Source organism: Platichthys flesus, chromosome 4, assembly GCF_949316205.1.
Source record: "Platichthys flesus chromosome 4, fPlaFle2.1, whole genome shotgun sequence".
Lineage (NCBI taxonomy): Eukaryota > Metazoa > Chordata > Actinopteri > Pleuronectiformes > Pleuronectidae > Platichthys > Platichthys flesus.
The window spans coordinates 22,914,081-22,928,929 of record NC_084948.1 but is presented as its reverse complement, the minus strand read 5'-3'; the positions used below and the strand labels follow the sequence as shown (position 1 = coordinate 22,928,929).

The window sequence follows — 14,849 nt, the reverse complement described above, 5'->3', positions numbered from 1 at the left end:
CCTAAATCCATACAATTACAAGTGAGCACACGATTTGATGTCGCAAAGAGCAGAGAAGGCTGCATATTTGAAACCGCGCTTTCAATTTCTTAGACCTGAAGTTCCCTTAAATTCAATCTGGAGGGTACCATGAATAATTCCTCATACCATCATTCAATATTTAAAATGAGTAGTACTCTGTAATAGTTTAACACTTGGCAAAGCTCTTTGTAGTGAAAACTTGCCACGCGTACTTTCTCCCAAGTGGATTTTCACATTGAAAAAAGGAAAAGGGAAATATTGGAATAAGTTTTGAAAAATGTTTTCTGACACAGTTCACAACTCAGTTTTGCTGTAAGTGATGATGTTATACAAACATATTTTTACTTAAATATAAGTGAGCTTTGATGTGTTAAAGTAAAAGCATCAGTGTGTGTTGCTGTGAGTGAAAGGTGACTTGAATCTTACCTCTGTGAGACCGTGCGCCTGCTGGAGTAACTCGTCTCTCCGTCTCTCCGCCTGCCGCACGTGGAAGTCGTTGCTCTGACTCTGGATGATGAAAACTATCTCCCGCAGGTCTGGGGGAACACAAAGGGCCGAGATGAGAGACTCCTCGCACACTGTGAAAAAGGATCATGCCAATCGATGACCTTCCGGGAGCAAGACAAGATAAGAGCCAAGGGCTGAATAACCGCGGTGACTTTTGCTAATCTCCATTATTGGTCTGGTGATAATAACCAGCGCATCAAGAGCTTAATTGGCTTGGGGGGGGAGAGAGTGGAAATGTCACGGCGCAGATTGTGTTACTTAATAAACGATAAGCAGTCAGGGGAGCTTTCCTCCGAGATGCCAGAACACCCAGACGTGGCCCAGCTGCATTGTTACTGCGTGTAAAGGCCAGGGTCAAGTGCCAGCTCAATAATGTCTGTAGCACAATGCTGATGACATGTTTAGATATACCATCTTTGCCACTGAGCTGGCAAGCTGTAGTTCATCGTCATGTGAAATCCATTTGCAGGGCAGTGATAGTGACACAGCTCAGTGAAGAATGACATTGGCTCACGAACCTGAGCACATAAACCCCCCGTGGCTCTCATGGGCCACTACAACCACATGGACCCGAGGGGAGGGAAATAAAAAATCTGCCATTTTGTCTGGAATCCTATAAGCCATAGGGAAATTCCGGAAGGCTCTCAAGCTGACATATGCGTTCAGATACGCAGCCTCTCTGGAGAATGATGTTTGGAGTTCAGTGCATATCTAAAACCAACCTATAACAGGCAGCTCACCCCCCACGACTTTAATGAGATGCGCAGGCCTGTTGGTGTACACTCTCCTCTTAATTAGAGCTGAAACAAACCTAACAGGCTCGGTGCCAGGCAACTCTTCGCCTTGAAAACGTTTTAATTAGATACCTAACTGTTTGTAGAGAAAATAGTGGGCACGCCACAACATAATTTATGATTTTGTAATGAAGCTTTGCGGAAATTAGCTGACTAAGAGTATTTTAGTGGTTCAAAAACTAAATAAGTAACAGCCACTGCTGACAGGTCTGTAATCTTCCCTCTGGAGTCGCTGTGCAAAGGCGACACGAGGAAAGAGGGGAAGGGCGGGTTGCTGATTAGATGAATTGCCTCCTCCTCAATTACACCGCTTGAACTTATTCCCTTCCTGGGTTCTGATATTAGCGCCGGGGTCAGGGGCACACTCTGTGTCAGGGTACAGTATCGGTGTCACATCTTTTAATTAAGTGTCTGGTGGGTGTGTCGCCGCTAAGCTCGGCTCATAACAATGATGCCATTGATCTCGCGGCGCTGGTGGGGGGGTGGATTTGCTTGCTAAACCTCGGCATGTCTATCTCCCTGCAGATCTAACCTCCACCTCGAGCAGAGCTTAGTGACTGAATACCACTACACCACCTCTAAATGTCCTTCTGCTGAGTCTGCAAAACCAGCGTCTGTTGCACATGTGTGTGTGTGTTTGTGTGTGTGTGTGTGTGAATTCGGTTTTCACATAAAGCAGTGCATTTCAAAGCCCTCTGTGTTGCCGGATACTGCACAGTGCGGCAATAACAGCAGCTGCATGTGACGACCGGGAAAATCAGATAAGCAGTTTGCCAATCCCTCATTGTGCAGATAATGCGTACCCTTATGTCACAGCAGAGGAGAATGAGGATTAAAAGAAGAAACTAATTAAGACTGAATTCACTGGCCTTGGCTCCACACTAATGGGTTTCGATTAATCATCAAACAACTGGGAGAAGAGGGGGGGAAGAAATCCTCCTGTTATTGTGCCCTTCCTTCACTCAACTCATCATTCCTGTGTCCTTCTGCCTTCAGATAAAAAAAAACACCTCGGTGCGCTCCCTGTGCGCTCCTGGCGGACAGACGTGTACAATCAATACATCTACCTGTATTTAATTACACAACAAAGGTTTAAAATGTCGTAGGTGTCAACGACGCCACACAGGACGTTTTAGTGGCTATAGGTGAGATTATGGGATGATCGCTCCGGGCTGGGAGGAATATAAATTGATCTGAAAAGGCAATATTTTCCCCCTGAAGAAGATAAATCCAGATTGCAGCGGCGTGCTGGGAGGCGAGTACTCTATAATGGGGGGTGTGGTTTCTCCGGTGTTGGAGGATTAAACATTGTATGGGTGATAGCTTAAAAGCTGCAAGAAGATTCAGAGTGTTATTAGAGTGTTTGTGCCCTGGATGGCTGGTGGGTTGTTGTGTCCTCAGAACAATGCATGTTTTTTCCAGGTAGAGCCGTAACTTAGTTTTCTCCTTGTCAATATAATATAGGTGCCGTGACGTTTCCTCCAACCCCCATCATCGGGTTCAACTTGGTTGTTTGTCAAAAATAAATGCATTTTTCACTTTGTCCAACACTTTTTGGTTTAATGCGGAACGACAGTGACTGAAGGCTCCTGGGGAGATGAAGCCAGATCCATGGTCACCACAGATACAGATGACTTTGTTTTGCCACGCCGAGTCCAGTCCTCGCTTATCTCCCCTCACTTCCCTTTAGTATTCCGCAGAGGCCACTCCATAAAAAAAAAATAAAAGACTGTATCAGCCTTGAATTATATTGGCTGAAACGAGACACAGGAGAATTCTGCCTCCTTCTCTCCGATCTGATGCTTCTCTGAATGCATGGAGCCCGTCTTTAAGGGCCTTCACCGCCTGGTCTCCGGCAGACTCCCAGCGAGAGCTCAGAGTGCTGTGTGCGCTCAGTTCCTCGCCTGCATCGAACGGAGAGGGTGCAGCAAATATGTGCACAGTGAGCGTGGATCATGTGCTCTCGTTGTGGCCTGGCCCTGCAGCGCTGGCACCTCACTGACACAAATCAACTGTGACACTTCCTCAGAGCAGAATAGCAGACGTTGCCAAGTGGCAGAAAGGCTGCCAGCGCGCTGACCTCTAGGCTCCCCTGCACCTCTGTCATCTCCATCAGTGTCACAGGGCAGGTGTGGGCCGGCACCAGAAGAGCAGGGACGTTTAATTTCAGAGTATCTCCACCCGCACGGTTACAGAAATACATGGAGAGGCGGCCAGTGAACGCGTGGCTGAATTTAGAGAGCAGTGATTTTATATCTAGTTCAAAATTTAGAAACAAAAATGGAGAAAAACAATGGAAAGCAGATCATTAGTGTAATTTCAATGACACATGACTGCGGAACCCTACAGGGATGAGGTTCTGCGGCCGGGGCCACGGAGCTTTTGCTGGGAACAATGAAACCGTCGTGACAGACCCAGAGCTTTTCAATGCCAGCACATACTCCGAGATGACAGAGGATGTCAATAGCTCATTTCCATATCGTCGGCGCGGCCTCACTCCCCATCCGGTGGCTGATTGCACTGGTGTAAAACCTGCTGCACTCCACTGACTCACATCATTGGACTCCCTGAGACAAGATGGCTCAGAATCAGTCTTTCCACGAAAAGAAATTCCCCTCCAACTGTCTCCCTCCTCACGTCCGAAAGCTGTGCAACCGGGAGACGTACGCACCCGGGGAATAGGGATGCAGTTTCCTGACCAAACTAACCATGACCGCCAAACCAGACAGCTCCAGGATTTAATAGCCAATCCACAGACATCTGGTGATATTCCATCCGGGAGCCCAAATTCAATATAGCCAACTTTTTAGGCTGTGGATAGTTTGATATGACCATAAAATATAATTTACCTTCCCTATAGGCAATCATCTAGCGCGATGACGGCCTATTTGTCATGCAGCAAGCAACGATTTTCCATCAGCCTCCTTCTCATATTAATACAGACTTATAATTGCTTTGCACAGGATCAATAGAGAACACGGTGTATTTAACTTTCATCTTACTCCTGAAAAGGTCAGTGTCATAAATATCTCAGTAAACCGAGAGAGGAAAATAGCAGACAGGGGGGGGGGAATGAGGAAGGAAACCAATAGAGCGATAGGGTGTGTGTGTGTGTGTCTGTACATGTCTCTCTATGGTTGTGTGGACGAGTTCTGCTTCTGCTGATGGTAAAGGGACACCAGAATTAGCAGGAATACCTTTTTTTTTTTTGAGCTGGGTAAATCTGCATCAAAAAGACGATTGACTCATTTCCCAATTGACAGTAAAGGAGTTGGTCTTTGTGTTTATTTTACCCGGTGCATCATGTTCCACATAAAGAACAAACCAACAACTGAGGGGGTCTGAACCGTGCAGTCCTGACAAATTAGCACATCGCCCGGATGTCACGTTTCCATTACTGCCGATTGGAGCCAATTAAAACCTGCGTCTCCTGCAGAGTCCTTTGACGTGGAGAGAATGATTTAATCCATTCTCATTGCAGACCACAGCCAGCTACTGGGTGTGCGTTTTCGGACCAGTGGAAAACTAGAATGACTCTCAGAAGAGCGCATTCCTCCACCATTCAATCGATTGACTTACTGGCTCTTAGAAGAAGTATGAAAGAAAAGAGAAAGTTCTCCAACCTACGTGATTTAATCCTGCTGACAAATACAAGCAACAAAACAACAGACGGGTGTGAACATGACCTCCGTGGTGGAGGTAGCAATCACACAGCGGATGAACACAGGCTCTGGTCGGAGAGAAGAGGCTCTTCAACCTGTGATAATCACTCTAATTGGAGGATCTCTGGAGTTCAGGACTCCACGGAAGACTGTGCTGAAGACTAATGAGAGCTGAACCTAACCCTTAAACCTCACTTAGCATCAATAATTCAGCAAGATTAAATAATTAATGCTAAACCAATCTCAGGTTCTACTTACAAAACCCATTAATTACCAATTATAATACTTAAAGACTGGCGTGACACTTGGATATAAGTTTGGATTTTCTGCAATTTACTGAACATGGACTTTATGGGAAAACACATGATTTCATAAAGTTTTATAGACATTATTATAAATAACAATACCCAAGGATGAATTGTGGAGTTGTTTTAATTTACAAAATAAGAGTCCTCAGCCATGTTATAATAAAGAAAGAGAGGCAGAGACAAGAGAGTTTGGTGACAGGCAAGCAGCCAGGGAAAGTAAATACTCAGTATGTTTTTGACGGTAAACAAGCAGAGGTTAGTCAACACCTTGTGAACACCGCTGAAGATACAATACACACTCCTGAAGAAGCCCACTGTGTGTGTGTCTGTGTGCGAGTGTGTGTGTGGGGGGCTTTCTTGAGCTTTATTATTGTAACGTTGATAATGTGATTTACACATTTGGCACACATCCTCTGCTCCATAGCAGAAACATTTACTGTTTGTGGTCCAGAGTTGGCCTCAACTATCAAACACTTTATATTCTAAACAAGAACTCCACCTTTAAAAACTGCTTTTGCCAGCGGACCTGGCATCTGCTGGAACATATTCATTCCTTCCACAGGTTAAAGAACAAAACCTACAGGTCATTTATTCTCCTCACACATCACTAGTAAACATCTGGCTTGTTGTCGTTCCCGTAAAGTCAAAGAGCAAGTTTGAAAAACATATTTGCAGATTTATTCAACAATCAAACTACAAAACACAGATACTGGCCATGACTAAGAAAAGAGAGCAGAAGAGCAAGAAACAGTGATTTGTGCTCCACTGTAGAACCACTGAACTTTAAAATAATGCAGCCAAGGAGAGAGATCAATAAGTGACCGGACACCCTTTCATTTTGTTTCCTCCTTTAGAGACAAAAAGTTCACTTTCAAATATCAAAACAACTCAACTCTTTGTTTGGAATTCAATCGGTTTTGCTTCAGAATGAATCTCCTCCACATACCATATGCGTGTCCATGATAATAAAAGGTTGTTTGATTGGAAAGGCATCATTATTCATTACTGTGACTCCTCCGCTGTGACACTGTTAATATAAATCATCATTTTATCTTTTTGTTATTCAGAATACACGGGTGAGAATGATATGACTCAACTGAACTGATTGAGCACTCGTCCAGTAGTGATGATGAAGTAGAGCCGCTGTAGCAAGGTTTCATCAAAAGTTAAATCTCTGCTCTCAATCGTGATGTTTTAGCATCAGATAACTAATTAAAACCAAAACAGACACATGAACACTTCAAAAAAAGCATTGCTGTTATAGAACCATCTCATAATCCTTGAGAAAACTGTATTTAAAGTCAACCTTGACTTTTTACTTTGGTTTTTGACTTATCTGCCAACATGGAGGAGGCAGGAATCATGACAGACAGTGCAGCCAGCCACAAGGGGGCGATCAAGAGGTTTTAGCTTCTCTTTTAAGAGCTGACATGTCACCCAGCTTCATGCACAGTCTGTGGTTGTATACATTCTTGTCTCATTATAACAGCGCGGGAGCAACACTGAGCCGAGTTGAATGTTTTCTCTTCCTCAGGCTCTTGGGTAGGGGACGTCCTCCAGGGTTTCCCCTTAGCTAAAAACAGTATGCAGCACGGTGTGGCCACGGGAGTCACACTGCTCTTTGTAGAACAGATGTGTAATAATGTAAACACACAGACTGAATAAATTACACCTTGTTTTATTCTGATGTAAATAGAACATTCTCCTCTTTAGATTTGGATCCCTGTGCCCCCCCCCTCCCCCCCCTCCCATAAAGAAACACTGAGTGATAACTTCACAGAGGTCAGCAGTTCCTTTCAAAATAAACCAGCCACTCGTGCCGTTTGAAGTCGGCTGCCTCGTTGCAACAATAACACTTGTGACATTTATTTCGTCGTTTTTGAATCCCTGCCCACAAACAATATCCTCTGCAGGTGAGCGTGGCTCTTCTTCGTGACAAAGGGATTTACTATGGCGGCGGCAGATAGCACGGCTCTATTTTTCAGATAGCTGTCTGTTTGTATTTCCTGGCTGTGCCGAGCTGCCAAATGAGAGCATTACGAAGTTGCTTTTGTGTGCTTGTGCGTCTGGGGTGACCCAGTTGAATGAACAACAGGCAGAGGTCCAGAAAACTGGCTCCAATGTCCTCTGCAAGCTCCCGAAAAAAAAGAAATCACTCTCAGATACGGATTGTACGAGCCCCCTGAAGCATGAAAGGCATGCATGAGGTCTTTTTTTTTATTTGTTCTACTTTGTTCAAAATCCTAGTTGCTGTCAAATCGATAAAGACAAGGGACTTTATTCATGAAAAAGTCTGGCATCACTAAACTATGTTCATTTTAAAGCATCTTGTTTCTTTTAATTCGACTTCTGATTTATGATTTTATGAAGTGATGTTGTATTTAAACCATCCCACCGTTCTGCTCCCCTGAAACTGAATAATGCTCAGTAATAATCTCTTCAAATGTCAAACAACATTGATCCGAAAAACAAACAACATGACCTGTTCTCCGAAAGACAGCTTTGAACAAAAGTTCAAATGCAAATATCAAATCATATAAAGTACCGAACAGTCTTTGGTAACATTACAGCCGGCAAACAACAAGGTAATTATCTAGTTTATACAGGGTTTGAGTAAAGTACATAATAAGAAGAGTTAGGTGATTGTGAGATATTGAGTAATAAAATACATTTACTTAATGAATATAAAGCACCACAATATATTCAGTGGGAAAATACGCCGGGAAAAGTCATTACTGATAATACAAAGACATTAGTTATCGTATTGTTTAATTAAAAGTTATGATAGTTATAACATACTTTTCTAACTTTATACACTATATACTATGTGCAGTTAAAAAAAACGTGTAATATACTTGGGGGTCTCCCTGATTCCCTCGGCTTCTTTCTGTCTTTCATTGGTATCTTACAGAACAATAATTTTTCTTTATCATCACATAATTAATGAAGATTATAATTAGTCCACAGTAAAAAAAAAATATATATATATGTTTGGCTAATTATCACATTAGAGAAAAAAAATCCACAGAAAAGCATTTAGCCTATTTTCTCAAAATCAATTATTAAAATGCCGATTATATTTCTCTTTGTTAACAACTGACTAAATCATTTCTGCCCTTCATGCCCCAAATGTAGGAAATATTTGCATGCTGTAAAACACTGCATTATGTATTGCAAACTTTTAAAGTCATACTTTCATACTTTTGCAACTAATTGGAAAGGAAACAGGACTCACCCAGCTGATTGTTGTGGATGACATGCGTATCATCTTGGTTCTGAAAGAGACAGAGAGACGTTTCAATAATTACGACATCAGAAAAGAGCTGTTCAAACACGTCTTCAAATAATGACCTACATAAATCCACTTTTTTGTTCCGGCAAAAGACGCAGAGAATGGGCCGTGTGAAGACGCTCGGTTTCAGCTAAATACTCCGTTTCCCTTTTCCTAATCACTAATTAAGACTTAGTGAATCTAAATATGGAAACCTCTATGGGTTATTTGGAGAAATAATGAGCGATACCCGACATCATTAGTTCTTCCTAATTGTGTGGATTTTGTGCCTGCAGCATTTAGGGCTTTGAGCATGGAGCTCAATTAAGGCTTTGAACACTGTTCCACCTCCAGAGCTGTCAGCCCAGGCGGCAGACCGCGGCGCGATGAGTGAATCAATCACAAGCCGAGCGAACTTTGAGGAGATGTCTTTTACCTTCGTCTTTCAGAGCAAAATCTCTCAGACTCGGGAGAAGGCGAGAGCGTGTGTGGGTTCCGGCTGCTTCCAGAGTTGAAGAGCACGAGTATTAATAGATAATGACAAACCGAGGCCCTGTTTTGATTTATGACTTCCTCTAGACTAACAATCATTTCGCTGGCAAGCTGTTGCAGCCTTCACAAAGATTAACTAACTCATAAATTCAACCCGGAGCCGGTATGGGGCCGTGGTTACAGACAATGGCGGTGGTTCGTTGGTGTGGTACGTGTAACCCGCCAACTCAGCACATTCAGGGGACGGCCAATTTTCATAACAGAGAACATCCTATTCATTTGGCCAATTTCCCCTTTTGAACAGCTTCGTGCAACCGATCGTTTAATTCTTCCACGACACGTTTTCTGCACTTCCTGTCATTTCTCACGACCATTTATCAAATCCTGCACGGGGGGGGGGGGTTGACAAGCATCACGCAGGCACGTTTTCAAAATGACAGAAAGTTTGAACTGCACTGATACACCCAGCGGTGATTCCTGCATGCCCCCCCTCTGCCCGCTCGTGTTTTTCTTTCCAGATGATCAGAGTTAGGGGTAAATATATGCACAGGCAGACAAGATCATATCAGGGTGATTTAATTCAGTGGGTACGAGACATCAGCTTAATTGGACTCAGTAGCATTAGTCATGCCCACAAGGTTTCCGTCTAATCTTATCGCACACCACTCCTCAGAAATCATTCCCTTAGCCGAGGAGAGAGAAGTGAAACGTATGCTTCCGGTAAACCAGGAGGATGCGACAGGTAAACTGGTAAATATAGATTATATATATATATAATATGAAGGCAAATGAGGCAAATAATCCGCAAATAAATGATGCAGCATTAAGACCAGAGACAGACTGACTCCAAATAAGGCAGTAAAACAAATTACAATACCGATAGAATGGCCAATTTATCTATAAATTGGCAATAATTCCTAGGATGTTATCAAATTCTTGATTGAGAGGAAGAAATAATTGAAATTGAGGCTCGATATTTAACAGTTGGACCAAAAGCTTTATTATAAATAACTATTAACAAAAAGAAAAACACAAATACAACTAAATATGTAGAAATGTAATAAGAAAATAAAGTTTAAGTTTATCGATGCATTTCGGCAAACACAAACTCCGACACCAGTATCGACTAATGAAATCGACCAACTGATAAATCTGTCCGGCTCTAATGAGGAAGCTGTGACTGATGCGTGTCAGGTACAAAGTGTTTCACTGCACAACACGACTCACAGTCAATCACCACATCGTCACTGCCAAACAAAATAAATCAAGACCTCCCGAGTGATGAATGAAGCGCTGAGTGAAACGTTACCAATTATCCTGATTGTGAGAGAGTGTGTGTGGGTGTGTTCCCAACGTGCGGTTGTGTGTTCGCTACATGACTGTATATGACCCTGAAGAAGACCTAATGACTGATGACACAGAGTTAATGAGGCTTTAATCAGATATCTCTCCATCTATGCAAACTGGAGAAACTCCTCCTCTGTTCCACGTCGGTTTGTAACCGTCCGTGTGTTTGAGGAGTTGTTTTTTAATGAGCTGCTCTAATGGGAAACATGTGGTCTCCTCCTTCATGTCACTCATTATCTCGGCTCCAAAGAGGTTCCAACACGACCGTCTCCAGAAAATATAAACTGAACCCGGTTCGAGCTTTTCCACATCGTGCAGGGAGGTGTTGCTTTGGCCAATCAGGGTACAAGAAGGTGCTCAGTCTTACTGTTACAGATAACTGGCTCTGTAGAGTTTTACTTTATTTAACTTCATGGTTTCATTTCTCAACCTTCAGCTCGTTTGTTATGAACACCTGCTTACACGATAATCAGGTTATTCAAGTTGATAACTGAGGTTTTACAAAAAAGTTTTTAAAATCAGCCTCCGATGTGTCTCTGATTAGATCTGAAGGTCTTTAATTTTGCTCGTTATCACTGGAGGTTCAACTTAAAAGAACTCTGTAAAATAAAAGTAGTCTAGGAATTTAGAGTAGTTACCTCACACAAGGAAGTTATGGTTTTATTTGGATTTGGTTTTTGATTTAATGGACTGGTTTGTTGATTGTTGACCTTGGCTGGTTGGGTTTATTAAAATCAGATTAAACCCTTGATTTATTTCCTTTATTTTCCTTCCTGTAGTTGCTTCTGTTATTTCATCAGATGGATTTTTCCATGTCAATGGCACAAGTCATGATTCAACTGTAAAAACAAGGTTCCAACAAGGTGAATTTGCCTCAGATGCTTATGATCAAAGATTTACTCATTGGGCCTCATTGTAGATCCTGCTCTTCGGTTGCATTTCATAAAATCCCCCCAGCCAACTGACACGAGTATAGCAAATCTTCTCCCGGTGGCATAAATGATCTAATATTCTGTTGCAGAGTGAACCCAGATCAGGTCTGGCATCATTTTCACCATTACTGAGAGATAAATCACTCTCAGCTCACACTTGGCCTTCTCCCCGCACAGGTAACGCTCTCCTTTATCCCATCTGACAGCAGGCTGTCAGCCATTTGCAGCAGGAATCAGACACCAATAGGTGTTAAAAGGGAATGGCTATGAGTCTACTCTGTCCATCCAAAGGGTTTGGATTCCCCCTTCACTCATGCACTTTTGATCTGTGGCAGCACCGCACTGACGCAGACAGACAGAAAAATTGTGCCTCGTGTGGCGTAACCTCGGAACAGCAGCGTCAGCGCGGTGGAGGCTTCCTCTGCTCGTGTGGACATGAACAAACTCCTCAAGAATCATCCTCAACCTACTTAATGTGAACGTCATGTAGTCAAGGACAAGCAGCAAAGACAAGCCTTTGATCTCGGCCTTTGATTTGGAAGCTCTTCACATTCACACATGGCGCCCCGCTTGGTCTCTCGGTCCCAGAGGGGAGAGACGCTCCACTGATGTGAGTGACCCGTCAGGTCGCGTTAGCTTTGCTGTTCACTGACGGCAGGAATCCAAGGTTGCAGGACTTTTTTGGGGAATTTTGACATGTCGGGTGAAAATATGTGATGTTTATAGAACCCGGCTGTCAAGACGGACTCGGAGCAACTTAAACACCTGAAGGGGTTAAACACTCGATGATGCGATGACATGAGTTGTCAGATTTCTGTGAACATGAGCAGGATTTACTTTTTTAAGGTTTTCACTTTTTCATCCTTAATTTGGTTGACAACTGAATACCAGGTGGAAATAACTTCTGATTAACGTTAAAGCAAAAGCATTAAGATGATTAAACTGAAGGGTTGATCTGGTAACTTGTTCCAAAATGTGCTCAACAGTCACTTCAAGACATTTTTTTTTTTGTTGTTGGTTTGTTTGTCATCACGATTACACGAAAAACTCCAAAGACCGCGGAACATTTTGGAATAGAACCGGATAAACAGGACAGATCCAGGAACTAGTTTCTAATCATATTACGAGAAAGAGTTTTGTTTGACATTTCAGCCACTTCCCAGGGAATAATTCATGGACCTTTAATGGAAAAAAATGAATAAATCAGGCACATTTAAGGGAACTAATATTTATGAGTGTGTGCAATTTGGTGTGGCTGGGTTGAATTATAATATTTTAGAGTATTGGGTCTTGGCGGAGGTATGTGCTCTACTGAGTGCCACCTTATGGTTGAGAGAAAATATTGTTTTCATTATTAACCAACCTGCCAAGAATGACACAATCCTCTGATTAACCATTTAGTCTATGAAAGGTTAGTCAAATATATAAAATAAATCACAGGTTCCCAGGGACCCAGGGGACATCTTCAAATGTCCCGCCCCAAAGAAAAGCAGTAAATCCTCACGTTTGAGATGCCGGGACCACACGCATGACATTTTTATTAACCGGCTCGAAAAATGATCCAAATGATTCATCGCTCATCGAAGTAGACGCGGACTCCTCCCTTGACAGTCGACTGATCAAATGATCGCTTCAGCTGAAGAAAGAGACCAAAACCAACAATGATTTTATCCGACTAACTCACAAGATTTACGTCTTCAGGAGGAAAACCGAGAGCTGCAGACAGGAAGTAAGCACATTGGTGGTGTTGGTCGTTTGAAAGGATTTTATCATCGAGAAAATTATAGAAAATTGGCAGTTGAACACTTTCAGGTTACAGCTGATGACGCGAGCTGCATAATTACACTTTAAAATAGAAAAACTGTTGGAGTGAAGAACACAGAGGCAGTGATCACTCAAAGTGGATTCATTCTGCACGTCACGTTAGACAGACCCGGGTAAAGCACAGGAATATAGACGATACATGCCGTGTATAGGCGTCCAATTGAAGTTGTTCTAACGAGATATGAACTTGGGGCCTATGTGATGCAGTGCTGAATCGTATCCATAGCAACGGCCATCATCCTGTACCCAGTGAAGTAAGCAGCAGAAGAAAAGGCTCCCTGACCCGTCCCCATCTTAAAAGAGTCTTTTCAGACTCCCTTTGTTCAACACACACACAAAATGGATTTAAATAAGAGTCTCAGTTTCATTAAAGATCAAGAATAAAAGGCGAAAATGAGAGACCAATGTCAGTGAATCTAAATTTCACATTTGCAGGATGATATAAATAGCCGGGGTTAATTAACTCCTGCGACGAGGATCTCCATTTTCTATTACTTAAGTATGAATTCATGAAGGTGCACTTGTTCTATTACTTCCTTCCTCATCGAACCCACGAGCAAACTTGTCTTTCAACGTGTTGCAGAGAGTTTGTGATACCGTGGTTTACCACCCCACACATTTTTTTTTTTTTTTACAAATACAGTTATTTATTGCCTCTTAGGTGCAAATGGAGTTTCCACTTGTCTTTCTCCTCTTGTCCACTTCTCTCAGGCTCACTCTGGTCTTCTCCACAGCTGAACAGCTCCTCTCGCACAGTGAAACAGTTCAACAGGGACGTTCTCACTTAGTTCCACTGTTTCGCAAGCTTTGTTTTTCTAAGCACCGGAAAGAAAAAAAAAAAAAACACAGAAGCAACTCGGCCGCACCAAATTGTTGACGGGGTTCCAAATCTGGTTTCCCGGCCCCGCTGGGCGAGTTATTCAGGGTCACACCGAGCTCCCCCCCCCCCCCCTGCGTGAGATGGCTGATGGATGTTGACCAGATTTCAGCCATGAAAGTCTGAAAAGGGGCAGATCGGTCAGAGAGGAACAGATTACTCAAGCTCAATAAGCCCTCGACATTCTGGATAATAATATCTCAGGGTTCTGAATGTCGCATGAGCTGGATACTGTGTGACAAAAAAAGATCCGGAGCCAGGATTTGATGATTTCTAATCAGAGGAGATTCGAATACAATCCTTGTCCACATGTTACAAATTCAAATGTGAACTTTTGGCTGCGTGAGCACAGTTTTTATAGCGAACAAAATTACTCTTATAGTTCATTGAGGGATTTGAATCCCACTTTTCCTGCAGAACACTTTGCAACTTGCAGTATTACTAGGCAGCTCACAAACTGCATGATTAATAACTACCTACGATAGAGACCCAACAATTTATCAGTTGGACAACGTTATAATTTGTTATGTTTGCGAATGTGTGCCTTTATTAAACTTTAATCTAACAGAAGAAACAATGTAGAAGAAATAATCATGTTTATTTCCCCCAATTCATGATTAATATATTTTGTTTTATTTTCATTATAATAAAGTTAATGGTAAAACTATAAAACATGAAGCATCAATTACATTTCTTTGTCATAAAATCGTTTTATATATTTAATGGCTGAGTAATTGGTATTGAAAATATTTCCCTCATAAATATATTAGTGTCAGCCTATAAAAAATCCATGTCAATCAGACTCTACGATCGA

At 42.4% G+C, this 14,849-nt stretch overlaps 1 protein-coding gene across 1 annotated transcript in view; it reads right to left on the bottom strand.

Annotated features, from left to right (window-relative positions):
* LOC133952001 (beta-1,3-glucosyltransferase-like) overlaps nt 1-14,849 on the bottom strand; it is a 50,904-nt gene that overhangs the window by 25,168 nt on the left and 10,887 nt on the right. The window contains exons 3-4 of the mRNA XM_062386275.1: nt 8,528-8,567; nt 448-557 (exon numbers count right to left, since the gene is read on the bottom strand). Of these exons, the coding sequence (XP_062242259.1) occupies nt 448-557; nt 8,528-8,567 (150 nt within the window). The remainder of the gene's footprint in view (nt 1-447; nt 558-8,527; nt 8,568-14,849) is intronic.